This window comes from Amborella trichopoda, chromosome 2 (genome assembly GCF_054954075.1).
Source record: "Amborella trichopoda isolate Santa Cruz 75 chromosome 2, AtrichopodaSantaCruz75HAP2 v2.0, whole genome shotgun sequence".
Classification (NCBI taxonomy): Eukaryota; Viridiplantae; Streptophyta; class Magnoliopsida; order Amborellales; family Amborellaceae; genus Amborella; species Amborella trichopoda.
The window spans coordinates 68,809,334-68,830,248 of NC_142337.1; the positions used below are offsets into that span (position 1 = coordinate 68,809,334).

Here is a 20,915-nt window from a genome sequence, read left to right on the forward strand (position 1 = left end):
TATCTTGGGTCCGTCTTAGCATTACCACCCTCCCCCCCTTTTTCGAAGTTACACAATGGTTCTCCAAAAGGTTATTTAAGAGGTAAAAGCGGTTTACAGCAAGGGGATCATTTATCTCCTTATCTGCTTTTATTGGTTATGGATTTCCTTAGACATCTGGATCATGCGGTGACCCAAGGTTCAATTCCTATGGCTTTCCCTTTTAGAAGTAACTATGGGATTTCTCATCTTTTTTATGCTGATGATGCACTTATTTGGGGTTGCCTGTCTTTCATGATAATTTGAAACATTGTGATAATCTAGTTGGTAAGGCTATTGGTAAGATTGGGTCGTGGCAAGCTTTATCACTATCTTATACAGGCCGGTTACAACTGTTGAAATTGATTCTTTTCTTGTCGGTTATCTTCTAGATTATGTCTTTTATCTTAGTACCCAGGTGCACTTGTAATATGCTGGAGAGGCTCCAACATAATTTTTTATGGGTAGGTACGACTGAGAAGAAGGGAATTCATTTGGTCAAGTGGAAATCCGTGTCTTACTCTCAAGTAAGTCTTGGGATTCGTGGCATCTCAGAGTTTAACATCACAGGCATGATGAAGCTGGCATGGAGAGCTTTGGCAAATCCCTCCTCTTTAATATCACAGTTTTTTAAACACATGTACTTGGGAGGTCAAAAAGAAAATTTGCTCTCATGCATGGAAAGGCATTCAGATAGGACTATCTTATCTGTGGCATAATGTTAGGTAGATTATTGAAAACAGCCAGACAGTAGATTTTTGGGTGGATCCTTGGCTTTCAGAGAATTCTTTTTGGGAGTCATATGGTGACCAGGATCATGAAGATCTAACACTTTTTGCTAAACCTACGGTAGCTTATTATTTGCCGGGTTCTCCCCAGTTATGGAGTCTTCTTTCCCCTAATTATGGTTCTCTAAATAGAATTTAGAAGGAGGTAGAAGCATTTGCAATCCATTTGCAACCATAACGAGATTTTCTAGTGTGGATCCATTCTTCTTATGGTTTATTCTCTATCAAGGAGGCGCAGAATTTTATTCCGCATAGGGGCTCCATTCAGCCAATCTTCCAGGCCTTTGGTCCTCGAAGTGTCATTCAAGGGCTAAATGGTTCACTTGATTGGTTATTCATCTTTAACTTCCTACCTTTTCTCTTCTTTAGCAAAGAGGGATCACAACGGATTTCGTAGCGCATTTGGAGATCGGTTGCCTGGATATGCAACGAAAGACTGACTCTGGACACACTTCCATTGCAACCATGCTCAGAAACTGGATTGCCTTTAGATTCAACTAAGAAGGTTTACTGAATGTTTGACTTTCTCTTTTATTTACCACAGTTTGGATGTTATGGGCAGAAACGAAACCATCGAGTTTTTCAGGGAAGATATCCAGACAAGAACATTTGCTTAGGAGAATTACCTCTCATGTCAGAGAGATGGCGAATGTTAGAGCCCGGACGTCCCATTTGTCAGAGAGAGAAATTGTAGATAACTTTCAGATTACATGGCGCCACCAAAAAGTCAGACACCCCATTCCGGTTGCATGGTCTGTTCCTCGTCTGAATCACTTTAAGTTAAACATTATGGGGCTTCATTCTAGAATCTTGGACTTGCAGATGGTGGAGGCATTATTAGAAGTGATGATGGCTCCTTTATTGCTGCATTTGCCAACCCTTTTGGAATAGCATCAAATAATTTTGCAGAGTTTCATGCCTTGCAAGTAGGGGTGGACCTGGCCATCCAGCTTAATTGTTTCCCTTTACAAATCAAGAGTGATTCATCATTGTTAGTTATTTTAATTCACGATCGTTGCAAAGCTCCATGGGCGCTCAATATTGTTGTTGTTAATTGTCGATACAAGTTTTCTAACCGTGTTTGGTCCCTAGTTTATATTTATCGTGAGGCAAATATGGTGGTTGTTACACTCACTAAGATAGTCATAGCTTTCTCAGATGCCACCATTTGGTGATCTAGACCACCAGATTTTCTCACTCTTGTGTTACTTCATGTGGCACAAATGCCCTACTCTTTATGAGCTGTATTTTCTTTCATTACTAATGAAACATCGGGTAGGTGGCCTTCTCCCCCACTGACTTACCCAAAAAAAGGGAAGAATTTTTTTTCGATGGATGTAACCTACTTGGAGTCCACTCTTTTTTCCCTCGCTCTTTAGGGGGGGCACAGTGTAGAAGAAAAGCCTCATGTACCCTTCCTATTCCCATTTTTCCATATTCTAGAACTCAAGAGGATAGTGGGGGACAGTATTAGGATGTTCAAGTCAGAAAAGAGAATTAAACATCCATACTCGATGGAAACAAAAAGAAGTGGAGACCACCATAGCTGACCTCTCAAAGCCAGTAACATAACTCTGATCTAGGTAATCCAAGTTCTCATTGCATCAGTTCTCAGTGTGCGCAATTGGATCTGCCCATTGCTGTGCAGAAAGGTAAATGCCGTTGCATTGCTCACCCAGTTAGCAATTTTATTTCTTATGAGTCCTTGTCTCCTTCATATCGTGCTTTTGTGTCACCTTTCTTTCTGTTTCTAGTCCTTCTAGTGCTACATAGATAAGGACATTACTTAATAGAGACACTTGGGAACTGGTAGAACCACCAAAGGGAAGAAGTTGGTTGGCTGTAAATAAATTTACATTGTAAAGCACAACAGGGTTTACTCAAACAAAGACTACCAAGAAACATTTGCTCCAGTGGCTAAGATGAACTCCATTCGGGTACTTCTATCTCTAGCAGCTACCTTGGAGAGGCCCTTGCATCAATTGGATGTCAAGAATGCATTCCCTCATTAATGAATTACAAGAAGAAATATATATGGTATCTCCACCGGGATTCCACACCCTTGGATGTGAAGAAAAAGTTTGTAAGCTAAGAAAAGCCATCTATGGACTGAAGTGGTCTCCTCGCGCTTGGTTTGAGAGGTTTAATGGTATTGTTCAAAGAATTGGGTATACTCAAAGTCATGTTGGCATACCTTATTCACCAAACATCTAAAGACCAACACTACAGTTCTAATTTATATGCGGAAAACACTGTTGTAAAAGGTAATTGTCTCAAGGAAATTCAACAACTGAAGTTTTCTAGCCAGAGAATTTGCGTTCCAAGAACTAGGCCTATAGAAGTTCTTTCATAGAATAGAAGTGGCTAGGTCAAAGAGAGGAATCTTCATCTCTCAAAGGAAGTGTATATTGGATCTCTTTAATGAAACAACAAAGATTGGGTTAAACCAGCTGACACACCTATAGAAAAAAGCACAAGCTTGATGACCCAAAGGGTGATACTCTCAAGGATATGGGTATCTTTCAAGGATTAGTAGACTAATTTATACACCTTTCACTTTGACACCCAAATATTGCATATGCTGTGAGCGTGATTAGTCAGCTAATGGATTCTCCTCAACCTATCCACCTTGATGCTGCTGTCAACGTTCCCAGGTATCTAAAATCATCACTGTCACCGGTGAGAGGACCGCTGGTTGCTAATCATGGGCACTTATGAGTTGAAGCCTATACAGATGTAGACTCCACTGGTTTTATTATGGATTGAAGACCGACAACTCGAAACTGTACTTTTGTTGGAGGGAACCTTGTAACTTGGAGGAGTAAAAAATGGTCAATTGTAGCACGATCAAGTGCAGAAGTTGAGCATAGATCTATGGCTCATGGTGCATGCCAATTACTTCGGCTAAAAATCCTTTTACAAGAACTTGGTTTTTCCATGAAAGGGTCAATGTCCTTTTACTGGGATAACAAGGCAGCAATCAGAACACTAAATAATCCTGTTCAACATGATAAAACTAAGCACATAGAAGTAGAACTGCATTTTATTAGAGAAAGGGTTGCTCTAGAGAAAAATTGTCATCCATCTGTTAAAATAGAAGACCAACAAATATTATTGCAGAAGCTGTTGGGAAACCTTGACTACAAATGATTTTAAGCAAGCTGGGTATGAGAATTATCTATGCATCAACTTGAGGAGGATTGCTGTGTTTATGTTTATTACCTCTCACATTTAATTCCTTAAGGGCCTATTTGTCTTTACCCTTACTTAAGGGCAATTTGTTCTTTAGACCTTTTATTATTAGTATAAAAGAATTAGGTGAAGCGTGGAGTGTCTAGAGGACAATAATGTTACCCCACTCTCCTTCCTTCTCACATGACTCTCTCCGTCTCTCTCTCTCGTGCACACATCTCTCACTTTCTTGAACTTAATCTCTCTTATACTCTTTCATATTAGATGTATTACGAGTGAGGATCAAAGGGTCTTAGTGAAGAATGACGAGGTCAATAAAAGGTGGAGAATTTATGTTAAAACATTATTGACATAAATGAGGACAACTCATAGATACATTCATAGGATTGAGTATCTGAAGTGAAAGAAGCTTTGAAAAATATGAAGATAGGAAACGTTTTAGGACCAGATGGTATCTGCTAGAGGTTTGTAAGTGCATAAAGGAGATTGCCAGATGTTGGTTCACCAAGATGTTCAACAAGATATTGAGAATAAAGAAAATGTCAAAAGAATGGAGAATAAGTACTGTGGCATCTATTTACAATAACAAAAGAGACATGAAGAATTGTATGAACTATCGAAGGATCAAATATATGAGTCATCTATGAAGTCGTGGAAGAAAGTGATTGAGCAACGACTAAGGCATGAAACGAGTGTAACAAGAATCAATTCAATTTTATGCCAGGAAGGTCAACAATTGAGGTCATTTTCCTACTTAGGTAATTGAGAAGTTTTGGGAGAAGGGAAAAGACCTTCACATGTTCCTTATTGATTTAAAAGAAAGCATACGATATGGTACTCAGAAATTTAATTTAGTGGGGGCTAAAAAAGAAAGGAGTCTCCAGAGGCTATATTCACATTGTGAGAGATATGTATGAGGGACACTAACTAGTGTGATGACAACTAGGTGAGAGACAAGTGAGTTCTCAATGACAATAGGCCCTCATCAAGGCTCAACACTGAGCCCATATCTCTTTGTTTCAGTTATGGATGAGTTAATTAGGCTCATATAAGACGAGATACCACAGTGTATGTTGTTCACAGCCGCCATTGTTTTGATTGATGAGACTATAGGCGGCATCAATGCAAAGTTAGAACTTTGGACAGATGCTCCAAAATTTAAAGGTTTTAAAATTAGCCGAATTGGGACAAAATATATGGAATGCAAGTTCCATAATAACAAGAGTAAAAACAAGGAAATAGTTAAGATTGATGACCAAGAAATACCTAAAGGAGATTATCTTCAATATGTTAAGTCGATAATCCAGGTGAAATAGAGAGATTGAGGAAGACATCGCACATAGAATTAGAGTTTGATGGGCGAAGTGAAGATGTACATCCGGAGTTTTATATGATTGCATACCAATCAAATTGAAGGGAAAGTTCTATAAAACAGTTGTAAGACCAACCATGATTCATGAGACATAATGTTGGGCAATTAAGAAACAATATACCCATAGGATAAATGCAGTTGAGATGAGGATGTTGAGATGGATGAGTGGCAAGACAAGAAATGATAGAATCCGGAATAAATACATTGGAGAGGATTTAGGCGTGGCTTCAATAGGCAATAAGATGTGAGAAAGTAGGCGTAGGTGGGCCGGCCATGTGCAAAACAGACCTTATACAACACCGGTTAGGGGGTGCGATTTGGTGCAAGTGGAAGGCTCTAAAAGGGCAAGGGGAAGGTCCAAAAGGACATGGATAGATATGGCGACTTATGGTCTTACTGAAGGTATGACCCTTGATAGAGCAGAATAGCGGAATAATTTTTGTGTAGCAAACCCTAAATAGTTTGGAGGTTGGATGATGATGATGATGCTGATGATTTTAATTTATACAACTTTTAGGAGTCCCCTTATCCTTCCTTGTTGGATGCAAGAGACACGTGGTCCTCTCCTCACTCCTCCGAAGAGAAATGTGGCCTCAACTTGACAAATGCAAGTGATCCTTGGCCAACATAACTCGCCTCTTTTTATTCTAGCAATCATTGACTCCATTCCTCAATGGGATAACCAGTTTCAGACCAGCGACTTTTACATATATCTTTTCTTCATTTGAGAACCAAGAGGATGAGAAACTCAAGCACTTCTATGTTGTGTTGAGACTATTTCACCCATAGGAGCCTTTAGAGTTGGTAGTAGACTTATGTCCAAAACTGCATTTGTGTCTCCAAACAGTAAATTAATTACCCGTATTATATGCGGGGAGGTAGGAATCTCTACCGAACAGGGTATAATTGATGGGAAGTGGAAATTCCTACCAAGCTATCCTAAAAAGGCTCTCTTCCTAGTGCAAGGAGGAAAATCAAATTTTACCTAGTTAAATCCCACCCCTAAAGGTTGGGGTTCCTTCAAGCTATGAAACCTGCCCATTATATAAACAACTTTACTGTGCTTCCAAACAAGCTATAACAAATCTGGTGGGAATAGAATTGTCTGCAATTTTGATGCAGGAAGGAAAGTTGGGAAATTAAATCCACTATTTTTTTGAACTTTAACAAGTAAAATCAGCAATAATAGAGAAGAACATGGTTGTAAAGTAAGCCAGGAGAAGAACAACTGTTTTCTTTCATAAAATAAAATTTATTCTAATAACATATGCCTCCCAAAATATGAAATTTAACCTTTTATAAGTCTATGAAACCTGAATTTAACTTGATATCCAAGTAAACATTTAAGACTCTAAAATACCCCTGAAACAATACTATAATTTCAATAATACCCTTGTGAACAGTAATGCGTGAGTAGTAACTATAAATATGAATAGTAAATAAAAAATCAAAACCCTAGATCCCTAAAAACTAAAAAACAACAAATAAATCCTAAAATTACAATATGTATCTTTGAAATTGAATAAAAATAAAAAATAGAAAGAATTTTGCCCTCCATCATTCTCCCCTGGTTGGAAAAAACTTGTCCTCGAGTTTTGAAGTGTGTTGAGATGAACTTGACATCAAAACCACTTTCTTCAACTTTCTATTTTTTGTCAGATCAAATATTATATTCGAGGTAAAAAGAATTCCTCAAGAAACGGATATCCATATTGAGGAATCAATGCAAATTTATCAAATATGGATATCTCTGAACTCCTATTGAAAATTGTGTGGGAAGCTTCAAACTCAATTCTATGTTCTCTAAAGGCTTTCTCCATATCTATTTCACTACTCTCTAAAACCAGAGCCACAATTTGCAGATTCTGAATCGACCACACTTCCACCGCGTTACTATGATTCCAATGCCCTAAATCTCCTAAATGTTCCACCTCTTTAATATCCTTAAGATCTTTATCTTTTTCTTCGTCATAGATCGGTTCACCCACATAATCTTAATCATCATCATAGATTGGATCATTTACAAGATCTTGTTCATCATCTATGTATCAAAAATTGGTGGCAAATTCCAATCTACAACCTGTTGATTTTTGATACAACCTACACCAAAATTAACCTCGTTTTCCTTCAAATCATTTATATCAACTAAATCCCATAATTTATTCTCTCAAACATGAGGCTCCCAACGCGAAGAGAGTGCATAGAACAGGTGGTTGAAGGCTTCATCAGTCCGCTCCAACTCTGAGTCAAACTTTGATTCACGTCATTCTCCATCAAAACCCTCACCATTTGGATCTATCACAGTAATTCGTCTTCGTTTAGGGCACGTTGTTGCTGGCGTCGCTTGTGCAGTAATAACTTTGTAACCGTCTCCGTCAAGTTGTTGATTTCCTTGCGGCATTGGATCAATCGGCAACCCTACGGCTAAGACCTCCACGACAAGCCATCGCAATCTCCAGCCGTCCTCGAACCATGCTTTGATACCACTTGATGTAGGAAGGAAAAGGTGGGAAATTGAATTCAGTATTTTCTTGAACCTTGAATAAGTAAAATCAGCAATAATAGAGAAAGAACATGGTTGTAAATTAAGCCAAGAGAAGAATAACTTTCTTCGTTCATAAAATAAAATTTATACCGATAATATATGCCTCCCAAAATATGACATCCAACCTTTTCTAAGCCTATGAAATCCAAATTTAACTTGAGATCAAAGTAAACATTTAATACTTTAAAATACCCCTAAAACAATACTATAATTTAAAAAATACCCCTGTGAACAGCAACACATGAACAGTAACACATGAACAGTAACTATAAACAATACCATAAATAGTACTTGGAATAGTAAATAAAAAATAAAAATACTAGAATCTCTAAAAAACTTAAAAAACCTAGAAACAAACCCTAAAACTAAAACTACAATATACATCTTTGAAATTGAATAAAAATAAAAAATAAGAAAAATTTTGCCCTCCATCAAATTTGCGTGCAACCAAACAGTCTCCAATGGGCAACCAACCAAACAGGGCCACGGTGAGCAATACCACCTCTAAGGCGACAACTTTCTACTTGAGACTCTAGTATAAGCATATGACCACTCGTTGGAAACTTATCGATGAACTCTACAACATCAATACCATCTAAGCTAACTTTAACTATCAGAAAAGCAGAAGAAGGCCTCTAAGTCTGTGAATGGTTTTCAGATAGGTATAACATAAAAGCCAAACAACATATAGGTGGCTGCTGGTCTGAATTATTCCCTGATTACTCGTGAACCAAGTCAAATGACAACTGTATTTCACACAAGGAAAAGTGTGTTTTTTATGGATCTCAAGTCCCGATTACCCTAACTTTCACCATGGGCTTGCATATATCTTGTTTTCGACCAAAGTATCTCAAGGGCTGACCCGAGTCCTCTCTCAGGCCACGCCTACCAATTACATTCACAAGACTATCCACCCCTTGGTTATTGGTGTTTGCCTTTCCATGCTCAAAGTCATGACGATCATTTGTCCTCACCCCAGCCTTGAAAGTCTTGAAGGACACAGTGTCCACCCTCTCAGTATTGACTGCGAAATCAGTTTTACGAAGTCACCGGGCACAAATCCTAATCTCAGATATGTCCAGTCATGCAGGATGTGGCAATTATTTGGAACTTACCAACAAAAATTCATGAAAAATCCTTTTAAAGTCAAAATGCACTGAAGTAGGTAAAATTTAGGCTGAGGCTTACACAAGATCAGAACGGCTCACAATTTGAGCTTCTTCATCAGATTTTGATTTAACAACATTTGCTTTCAATCCCTGAGAACCTGGCCCATGACTTATCTCTGGTGAAAACGCTAGTTCGTCAAAGAGCTCTTTGAGCTGTGGAAGGATGTGCAATGCTGTGGCATCCAGTCCAATCCTTTGGCAAACTGCCACAAGTGCATTTGCAGCAACCTAAACAACAAGGACAAGTAAGTTTTAACCAAATGGAGCATATTTTCATCAAAACAACCTAGACAGCAGTGTAATTGATCTGGTAAGAAAGAAGTTCATATAGTCATTTGTATTATAAAAACATTATAAAATTGAACTGAACAGGGTAAAAAGAAAAGCAAGCACTGAAGAACAAACCAAAACACACCTGAAGCACTACCAAGTCGAGATGTTTCTGCATCAGAACCTTAACATGGAGACAGACCTCGTCCTGGAAAATGAAGACAGAAGCATAATCACAAGAGAACAAAAAGAATGAAAGAAGCACCATAACAACATTAAGGGAATGTCCATACCTGAAAAAGTTCACTGATGACTGCGTCCCTTGTCAAGATTGCAATGAGTCCATCCAAAGTGGCAAGACAATCAATTAAAGCTAGAGAACTCCAGCTCTGCACAGGCTCCGGCTTATCCATGTACGCAAGAGCAATGCAAGAGGAAGCAATACTCCGTAAAATAGGCAGAAGTTGTCTCACAACAAATTTTTCTCCTAAAAGCCCCCCTAGAAACAATGAATAAAGCCCAAGCTGAGAACTGCATTATATATATATATATATATATATATATATATATATATATATATATAAGAAACCACATTTCTAGTATATCATGTTTATGGTATTTGATATGACCCAAATTTTGCATATGCACTCTCTTCATCCCAACAATCAATCCCAATAAAAATCAAAATTCAATTTGTGCCCTAGATGTGGTCAAAATGAGTCCCTCTCAAACAATGAATCCAAACCATTTATTTCGTGAACAATGAGATTAGGCTTTTACGAACTCAAAATCAGCTTCTTCTTTTTTTAACATTGTTCATGTAATAAAAATAAAGCCATCTAAAAAAACCTTCGAGGCCTAGATCCAAGTGTTTCACAAGATGGAAAAACACTTTTTAAGGTGCACTTTTTTCTTTTTTTTTAAAGTAATTGGTCATAATAAATTGGAGTCAAACAAAGGGCCCTAGAATGCTTTTTAAAGATTTTTTCATTATATTACTACAAAACAGTTGCATAAAACCATTCCCCTATATAACATAGACCCAAGAAATAGAGGTTACCAATACGTATCAAGGCATCAATGCCATCAGCCGCAAGTCCTTTTCCAAAACAGCGCACCAGGGGCATGATTGTCTACTGAGAGATAGCAAGTTTAGATACACCACACTATTATGTTTGTTATAACTCTTTATAAACGGAAATCAAGCTACATGAAGAATGCATATCAATGCAAATTAACCTGATGAATAGAGATTGGCACTCCAAGTTCTTCACAAGAACCAATCAACAAGACAGACGCAGCAGAAGCAGTGTTCTTGTGAGGTAGCATGTACAAGTTTGAGATAACTGAAGGGTGTATCTTCTCTAGATATGCTTGTTTACCCAATTGCTTCCATATATCTCGCACAAAAGAGTTTTGGAGAAGAGCAACCTTCAAATGAGAATATTCTGTGGTCTGAAATGATCATAGTCTTAAATGAGAAGGCATTACCTAAGAATATGAACTTTATGTCTAATTTCGAAGGATGAACCAAAAAGAACGTTTATCATAGTTATAAGTTAACCCTAAAAATGGTGACTGGCCTGAAGAATATTCTGGATGGCGGGTAATATAAGTGTCTTTACAGCAGGGGGCCTCAGGCACTTCATAAATTCTTTGAGCAGGTAAAATGCTAATTCAGCCTCAGAATCTGAAGATGTGTCCACAATAAGGGGTAGACAGTGAGAAACACTCATTTCAGCAGCAAATGAACCCATTAATCGCAACGCCCCTTCTCTAGCCAATTTGGCTGCATACTGTAGACGAGAACCCAGACTTGCCATGAATTGAAGCGGAGCAAGAAACTGATAAACAGTCCGGACTGTTGGGGGAAAATAAGGTGATTCCAAGAAAGATTTTGCAGAAGGCCTCCTGATGCGTAAAAATAACAACAGAATCAAGGCTCGATAATGAGGGGAAAAAAAACAGTATACCATGATGTCAAAACTGTGTCTTTAATAAAGGGTTTGCTTTAGTATGCAAATCCATATGGAACTTTCTTGAGGAACTTTCTTAATACCTTAACTGCCAAACATTTCTAAGAAATGCCTAAAACACCTGGCTCTAAAAAAATAAAACAACTCAAACATTTGCCTAAATTCCTGGACCACCAAATGTTACAGTGAACAGGATCATCAGTGTGTGTTTGTTCTTTCCCATAACTTTAATAGGACTGTAAACAAGGAGATCATTACCTTTTGACAAATGTCACGAACACCAACTCATCAGCTGTAAAATAGGATGGCTGGGATTCATCATTTCTCGACATGAAGTCCAATGGAAATTTTTTCGGAGTTCAAGAGTGATCAATAATACACCCCAGCTGTCCAATTTCACATCTGACAGTTGAATTTGATCGTGATTTTTTTGTACCAAAGGTAATTGGTCGTGTTCTATGCTTCCCAATTTTAAGAAGTATTCGTTGCAAATTTCGCCATGTATCTTATTTGTTGGGCATGTGAACTATGGATATGAATACCTCTTCCAATCCCTCTCCAGTGATGATTCGACAAGGACTTGAACATGAGGAGGAAGCTTTTGTAGTAATCCTGGTAGACTACCATGCTCCTTATACATAGTTAATGAGATTGGGTCAAATAGTGGCTGCTTCAAATGAAGTTCGGCTAGAATGCAACCCATGGAAAATATATCTCCTGACATATCTTCTGAATAGGATCCCTGGCAAGACGACTTCTTCTTCCACATTAGCAATTCTTGAAATCCCTTTTCATCATCATCCTCACTCTCAAAATATTCAAGGAGCCCATTTAAGCCAATGCATGATGATTCATGAACAGGAGCCTGCACAACTACCGATTCAGCTCGTGCTTTTGTTGACTGTTCACATATATTCTCAATAGAACCTTGAGGATGGACTGTGTAGCACGGATTCAAATTCCTGAAATGTTCACAGAAAGATGCTGCAGCTTCCAATGCCTCAAGATAATCAATTCCTCGATGGTTAACATCCTCAGCTTCTTCAATAGCTTTAAAATTCGTCTTGCTTCCATTTTCTCGAATCTCACATGCAGTGTTCATTTCTTGTTTGTGATGATAGTGTGTGTTTCTCCAGGAAGAGTGTAGGCGCATTGGATGCGGTTCGGAAAAGAGTTGTCGACGTCCCGTAGCCCTGGGCATTGTTGGTTCAGATGTAGGCAAGGTGACATTCTTAGCAGCAATAGCAGCCTCACCAGAGAGCTTGTAGCCAAATGTCAAGTCTATCCAATGGTGAATTTTCTGAGAAACCCGGTCACTTTCAAGAGCAGCCCGATGCAATTCAATGAACTCCTCAGGAGAACTTGCCCAAGATGGTACAGCTAAATCACTCATTTCAGAATGAATAGACTGAAAAATACGAGGGTCGCTGTAGAACTCAGGAATACACTCATCCGGAGTCCATTGATACAACCTCTGCATGGTAGCAGGATATTCATTGGGTTCATAAACCGAACGAACAGCACAGCGCAATACACTCAAGGGAAGCCTTCTAGCTTTGTAACTGCACACAGCTAGCTCAGAAAGGCATTCATCTGAGACATGGTGAGGCACTTCTGATGTTAAATACGTAAAATCCAATTGCTCATCGCCTTTTGCCAACCTCCACTTGCTCTTTTGGAGGTCTCTCCAACCAGAGTGAGAGTGCTCATCAGGTCTCACGCTGAAATCCATCACCCAGGGCATCACTGTATGGAAAGTGCAGTCTCCCCACCTCCTCCCTGACAATCTGTTCAGAGTAAGGAGGTATTCATAATTAGTTAATTCACCTTTCCACCACCTCTTGAAATCAGAAGTCCAATCTATGGAAGATGACAACTTCAAATCACTATACATGGCTTCACATGAACAGTGAGGCATGCAACACGTTACCTTTACCGACAAAGAACCAACAAGCTCTTCTTCGCCGCCAGAGTGCAGAAGGTGACTTTTTAAGCACCGCCCATCTGACAAACTCAGCCAACACCAACATGAATCTTTCAACATTATGCTCAATGGGTCTAGAGCACCATGGGCAACACCTGAACTGTGCATGTGCACCAAAGCGGAGAGTACTTGATACATAAGAAATCTAATATGCCAATCAGACTTTAATGCCCCAGGGCTATAGTGCAAAATATTCTCCAAAGTGTAAGGTGCTTTTGGGTACAACATAAAACTATATCCATCTATTTTCAGAAGCCCAAGATTGGGCACTATGTTAGGATGCCTGACACAACCGGAAGTAATACTCTCACCAAAGTCAGGAATACCAACTAAATGAAGAAACTCTGCAGCCTCCCGGGTTGGTTTACCTTCAAGAAGGAGATTGAGTGATTCCAATGTTTTATTTTCAATCGAGGAAGATAAGAAGTTGCATACAAGGTGCTTAATTGCTGCATAGGAAGCAGTACCAACATTTGCAATCGGTCCTAGCGTAGCAATATTCTTTAAATAAAGGAGCCTGTCACAATAGTTAATGTTGGGATTCTGACATCCCACTACCCCCAAAGCACCACCATTGTGGTTCAGACAACAGCAAGAATCTCTTGGTAGATCCTTCCGATCATTTCCAAATTTATTCCCCTCAACAATTACTGAAACCTGTCCACCTCTGCCAATAAAAACGACCATTATAAAGAAGGCTATTTACAAGCACGTGTTGTGCGACACAAACAGGACTCCTGCAACCTTAATTTCTAGTATGTGTCTTCCACAACTGAAAATTTAAATATGAACAGAAGATCACTTACATGTATTTTCTCAAGCACTGGCCTTCATGATTTGCAACAGCCACCAGAATGATTTCGGCTGTATCCTCTTTGCTGAAAAGCATCAGCGCACACCAGATGAAGAAGATTGTCAGAAAAAATGTCGAATGAATTACTGAAAATGAGTTGAAGGAAAAGGAAGCAAATGAAAAGAAAAATTTCCATGGAAAGGAAGCAAATCAAACTATTCAACAGCATACCTAGATGTCTTATCCACCCTCTCAGTCAACTGAATCTACATTCCACAATATAGGCAGGATTTATCAGTTAAGGAAAGCGTTGAAGAGGCAACAATCTCAATATTTCAGTTTAAGAATTGTCTTCTCAATATTTTCCCCTTTACATTTGCTAGAGTGATGAATATTCACTGAATAAAGAACAACACAAAGGAGAGCAAACTCTGCTTTTCCACAATGCGGCAAAAAACCCCAATTCCTTCAATTCAAAAATCACGAAGGCCAAGTCTTCCCCAACCTTAAAACTGTGCAACCTCCACCCATTTTGACAATGCTTAGCATACTTGATTGTGTCCTTCAAGACACATTCAGGCTGAGGCTCCATCAATAATCAATTGAATCAAGAACATACAAGAACTCAACATATTTGATGGAGTGTGTCCAATCCCTATAGACTCCTCGACTCCAAACTTTTCGTTAAATAAATAAAGAATAAAAAAGGGACAAACCAAAAATAAAATTAAGTCTGTTCAATTCATTTAAGGACATGGGAGAGATGTAAGGTGGTCATATGATCTCCTTCAACAGATACTAGAGTCATAACTTTTCCTAAACCCAGGCAGGGAAAAAAAGAAAGAGAAGCCAATTTTTGTTAAAGAAGCATATCAATGTAACACCAAAATTTTAAAATTCCACAAGCAGGTGATTCTCTTCAATTTTGAAGAACAACCACATAAACAAGCACCTAAAGTGTACATCAAATGCTCAACATTCTAATCCAAGCTATAGGACCTTGCATAAGACAATAATTAACGCCCTGAAGAATAAAGTCTATCATGGCCCGTTAACATGCCTAGAGAAAAACAACACACCACAGCACTTCTTTCTTTGACTTCGAAGGCAGACAAAAGCATTTCCTATGCCATTTAAAGAAAATGAATGGGCCAACTAAACTTCCTTAATTGCAACTAAGCTAGGATGCCCCAACCCCAAAAAACCCAAAAACCCCCAACCTAAAAGGAAAAAAAAGTTCAAAACACAGCCCCTGCCCTTGGGCAAAAACTATTGATTATAAACGATACTGAGTGCCCAATCAAATTGTCTAAGCCCTTCAATTAGTTTAGGTTTCCCACATTAGTGTCTCTTATGAGTTGCACCAATCCTTCACTCCCTCCGCCAACAAACACCAACCCCCCACAACCTCAAGCCTAAAAGAAGCTCAACTATTGATTATAAGCGATGCTCATTGCTCAATCAAATAGTCTAAGCCCCTCAATTAGTTCAGGTCGTTGTCATCAGTGTCCTATACAGATGCAGTAGAAGTTCTATTATAGACAGGAAAGGGGTTCAGAAAACCATACTTTATAGTCATCGTTACTCAAAAATCACAGATATCATTAGTAAACAGCAACATTCATCTTCCATGGCATTTTTTGAATTCAAATGATGAACGAAGAAAGAGGTACCTGGCATACAGCCCTAGAGGAGAAGGGGAGAGGAGAATGAGGGTGGGGATGGAGATAGGAGACGAGCACTCTCTCTGTTTGAAAAATGCTGTCCATGCGTTGCTGCCAGCAATCGAGGCACATGATCACCGTGTCCTCCATTTTCAGTTAGGCATCATCATCCTCCGTTTCCAATTCCTGACCAACCCGTGATTCCTTTGATTCATTAATTGATTGATGCTTTTCAATTTCTCTCTCGTCTCATCTGTAGATAGATATATTAGACTAGTTTTAAGGACTGTCTACCAAACCTCTTGAGGCAAAGCGAGGAATTACCATGCGTTTTCTTCCTTTAACAGACACCAAAAAGAAAAAATATTCCTCTGTATCTGTTAAATTCCTCTGTATAACAGACACCAAAAACAAAAAATATTAATAATAATTAATTAAAGGATAATTATTAAAAATATACATTAATTTTTTTTATTATTTGAAATAGATTCCAAACTTTTCAAAAACCTCAGCGGCCCATAGTTGTTTTAGAAATGCGGTGTCACGTGGTTTATTCGAATGTCACAATTCTAATTTAACTGCCACAAGGCCGCTTAACAACAGTTGTCCTGATGCCTTAAAACAGTAAACCGTCGCCTATTTTCGGTAAAATTAAAATAAAAAGCGAAAAAAAATATGGATGAGATTTTAGAAAGTTTTAAATTTATTATTTGTAATAATTTAAAATATAATTTGATAAAAAATTATATTTTATCAAATTATAAAATATAATTTGATGTTTGAATGCAATATGCTTCGGAAATCATCATCATCATTTTAGCTTTTTTCCGATTCATTGGGTTCCACCACATGAATCCTGATTCTCCATTATATTCTTTTAAAAAATGGGTTTTGTTTATTGCTTTCTAGGGCTTTTTTTTTTTAACTTTGAAGCTTCTCTTGATCGTTTTTTTTATATTAATGGTTTTTGTAGTGGTGCTCCGTGTTCTTCATATGTTATTGTTATTCATTATGTGTCAAAATGGTTGAATTAAAATTTAGTAGAATGATTTGGTATTCTTCTTAGGTATTTATTTAAACTTCACACGATATGTTATGGAGTACAATTATTTTTTTTTCTAAATCTTACTTCATAGTACTTCTAAGTTGCTTTTTTTTTTTTTTTTTTTTGTTATTTGAACATATTGCTTATTCTCATTGCTTCCCATAGTCTTTGGAAAATGTGCTACAAAGTTGTAGCATGGATTAATGGTTTCCGTAGTGATGCTATGTGTTTTTGATATGTCCTTGTTGTTCATTATGTGGCGAAATGGTTGAATTAAATTTGAATAGAATGATTTGGATTCTTGTTAGGTATTGATTAAAACCAAACACGATTTAGAGATCTGTGCTAGATGCAATTGGGTGCAATTTTTAATTTTTTATAGATATGTACTGGATGTTACTTCAAAGTACTTCAAGTTGCACTTTTTTTGGGTTATTCTTTAACATATTGCTTATTCTCATGGCTTCCCAATGTGCTACGAAGTTGTGTTTCTTCATTCTTGACTTCAGCTATGGCAATAGGAAAGGCAAATGATAGGATTTGTCCTAAACCCTAAACTCTAATTTTTTTTAAAAAAAAATTATTTTCTGCTTATTTTTATTGTCAACATAAATAAATTTGTTATTAGCAACCAAAATAAAATAAAATAAAATGATTGTCAACAAACCAAAGCAGGAATCGACCAACTTGAGACTTAAAGGCTCTACCAACAAAATGATAACCACTCTGCCACATTAGCACATGTATAGTTATTAACTATATTAATAGTACTTATCCAAAATTTGTTGTAGTTTAACACATCGTGGGAATTATCCAACATCCAACAGCGAGCTTTAATTTCGATTCTATAAATAGCTTTGTAAGTTCATGGGTGTTCGAGCGCGTGTGCCCGTAGTTGCCATCCACACGTGCCCAGTGTGTAACTGTAGTCTTCTACGTGTGAACTATGAAAAATCGAACGTGTTGACTCTGCTATGTGACGTCATACGGGCGACTTTCACCTGTGCATGACGTCATACAAGCGGTTCAATGGAACAATTAGGCAGGGTTGTACAGTGACTCGGGCGAGTCCGTTGCAACTCGATTTTAAATCACTGGGTTGAAGTATTCAACAGAACAGTCAGGCAGGGTGTACAGTAACTCGGGTGAATCCGTTGCAATTTGATTTTAAATCACTGGGTTGAACAGTCAGGCAGGGTTGTACAGTGACTCGGGCGAGTCCGTTGCGACTCGATTTTAAATCACTGGGTTGAAGTATTCAACAGAGCAGTAAGGCAGGGTTGTACAGTAGGTTTATTTACTGTGGATGAAGCTCTTGCATTTCAATTTTGAGGAGAACTAGAGAAGAAGAATTATCTTTGGTCTCATTCTCCATCATCAGAGACATGGCCATTCACATGAGCCCAGACTGCCTCGAGTATTGCTCGAAGGAAGCGTACAAAGCCTTGAGTATTGCTCGAAGGAAGCGTACAAAGCCTTGAGTATTGCTTGAAGAAAGCGTACAAAGCTTTTGCTTCTAACTGCAAGTTTGTTGAACCTGGAAACCTTAATCATATCAAATACCGCTCAGATTCCATTGTTGAATTGTATCCATTGTGGCAAAAGAGTCACTGTCTGTTGAAATGGATTTCTATGGAGAGAGAACTGGATCGCCCATTGGAATCATTTCGATTTCTGATGGCCCCATTCCCTCTCATTTCATGGGCAGTTATGACCCAATGGAATTCGTTTTCTAGATATTCCTTCGCTTTGTTCGTTACTTCCCTAGTACAGTACCCTTTGGTATTTATTATTCACAACATAAACCGTGGCAAATTTCACCCGAACCAAAAAGGGTTACAGCAGTATACATCCATATGCTACCCATATTGGCTTGGCTTTTGGTCAAAATCGACTAAAATTTGGTCAAAGCTTTCCTTGAAGCTGTCCTAAATTTAAAACTGATTTTGGCTAGAAATATTATCATCGATTACCTTTCATTTGAATCCAAGACAAAAACTCTCCTTTTTCGTTGTAGTGATCATATTTACCAGAATCTTCCAGCCCAGGTGGCATTTCGATTTCAGAAGCTCGCCTTGGTGCTTTGGTCAAACAAATCTTAGTAGAATCCGGTCCTTTGAATTTAGGAATCTTGCTTTCACCTTCAGGAATCTCAAGGTGATTTTTTTGGGATCCAGATTCTACAACAACAAATTCCAAGATTCATAGGTGCACCAAACCATGATTCAGTCATAGAATCTCGCTTCCATTTATTAAAAACATTTGAAACATGAATTCCCTAGTGGATCATGTTAACGCGCTTTAACAAGTGTTGGGTTCAAAATAAACTTAATTATTTCCTAGTGGTGGCATGGTTGAAAAAATATCTTGGAATGCTGGGATTTTTTAAATATTATATGCACCAAGGTAAACGTCATTGTTCCCTTGTGGAATGATTGCAAAAATATCACGGAATGCTTGAAATTTTTTAAATATGGAACCTCCTATTTTTTGGAATTTGTTATGTATAAATTGTACTTTCTTTAGTGAACAAGGATAGGTAGGTGTCTAGAAACTCTACTTAACATCACGATGGGTGTCTAAAAATTCTACCTAACGTCTAGAATTCAAAATAAATGTCTTTTTTTCATTATTAATAAATCAATCAATCTTGCTTTATTTATTCAATATAGAAACTTCAGTCTACCTCAACTGTAGTACTTACGGAACTCTAGTTAAAGGCACTTGACGACCTTTATTCCAATACTTCTGGGGAACCATGATTCATCGATTCCAATGCCAGGGTAGAATTGAAAGCTCCGTCGTGGAAACTTTGTTGCCCAGATTACGCTTGTTTTTACTACCATTTTCTCATTTTCTATATCAAATAAAAACTTCAAAAACTACATGAAGATAAACTTCTGTTTTCGAAGCATGATCTTTCGTTTGCAAGCTTCTTCATACACGTATAAAAGCATCCAGACATGCTTAGTTACAATAGAGCTATCATAAATAGCACTTAAACACTAAAACATTATAAATAGATCAATATAATTTATTAGTGGCTTGGGATAGGGATGATGTGTTTTATTGTTTGATTTGACGTATTTAGAACAAAGGTCAAATATATCTTTCGTTGCTGCCACGCAAAACAAAATAATTGATTTAGAAAAATATCAATGAAATTACAACAATAGGAAATAGAAAATCTAGTGAGGAAACTTGAAAGGAAATGTCCCTTTAATTTAACCCTATTACACCGAAGTCCTCCCATACTGTATAACTTTCACATCCAATTTCGTATTTTGCATTTTTCCCAAAATGCCCTAATTTCTGATTTTGTATTTTTATTGGTGGTTCTTAAATGTGGATGAGTTTTAGTCAAACTTATGGCAGCTATGCGAGCTTACATGGTGAGGTACAAAGAAGGCAGGAGGAGGCTCAGGAGAGGCCTGCAAAGAAGCGGGAGGCGATGTCGAGGTTTGTGAAGGGGGCAACATCTATGAAGAAGTGGGAGACGATGGCGAGATCTGTGAAGAGGAAGTGTGGTCTACGAGAAGAGGGAGGAGAGCGGGATGTGAAAAAATTAGGGAAAACTATTGGGGCACAAGAACTTATTTCTCACGGGGCAGCAGTTCTTTTTCTACGCTGTGTTTTCCACAACCTTTTTTTTTTTTTTTGGCCTAAAAGGGGGAAGATTTACAGTTTCATAAAGTTCTTAATATAACTTATTTTCTTTTTATCAAACACAAAACATAGTAATAGGAAGTTCCTTCTTCCTCTCCCTAACTTCCTGTTATCAAACACACCCTAAGAGTTAATTTTTTCAAGGTGTTAGTGGGTTGGTGTAAGTAGGAATGAAAACCCTAATGTGGTGACTAGGGTGAAATTTTTAGCACCGGAGCACAAAGACATGAATGTGCCAAAAAGACACCAGTAATTTATGCTTTTGTGAGAGCTTTTATACCTATTTTGGTAGGAAAGTACTTTCCCATATGACAAGGCTTTTTCACCTTGAAAAGCCGTCTCCCTAGAAAGCTTTTCAACTATCACCTCAAGGATTCACAAAAGACCCAAATTTGAAGTTCATGAAAAATATAGAAAAGAAAAGAACCACATG

General features: G+C 37.9%; 1 protein-coding gene across 31 annotated transcripts in view; it reads right to left on the reverse strand.

Annotated features, from left to right (window-relative positions):
• Positions 1-16,336, reverse strand: part of LOC18430023 (protein serine/threonine kinase) — a 31,793-nt gene extending 15,457 nt beyond the window's left edge. For 12 of the 31 annotated variants that reach the window (XR_016050348.1, XR_016050347.1, XR_016050346.1 and 9 more), the window contains exons 1-10: positions 15,781-16,135; positions 14,339-14,373; positions 14,121-14,192; positions 11,873-13,981; positions 10,938-11,265; positions 10,594-10,809; positions 10,415-10,487; positions 9,648-9,853; positions 9,500-9,562; positions 9,104-9,312 (exon numbers count right to left, since the gene is read on the reverse strand). Coding sequence is in view for 12 of the 31 variants with exons in the window: in XM_088859791.1 (XP_088715917.1) it covers positions 9,104-9,312; positions 9,500-9,562; positions 9,648-9,853; positions 10,415-10,487; positions 10,594-10,809; positions 10,938-11,265; positions 11,873-13,981; positions 14,121-14,192; positions 14,339-14,373; positions 15,781-15,921 (3,452 nt within the window). In the remaining 19 variants the exon portion in view is untranslated. Of the gene's footprint in view, positions 1-9,103; positions 9,313-9,499; positions 9,563-9,647; positions 9,854-10,414; positions 10,491-10,593; positions 10,810-10,937; positions 11,266-11,588; positions 13,982-14,120; positions 14,193-14,338; positions 14,670-15,780; positions 16,193-16,278 lie in introns of those variants that run through there. The other 19 variants (XR_016050351.1, XR_016050349.1, XR_016050352.1 and 16 more) reach the window with 9 other exon arrangements.
• Between the last annotated feature and the right edge of the window lie 4,579 nt (positions 16,337-20,915).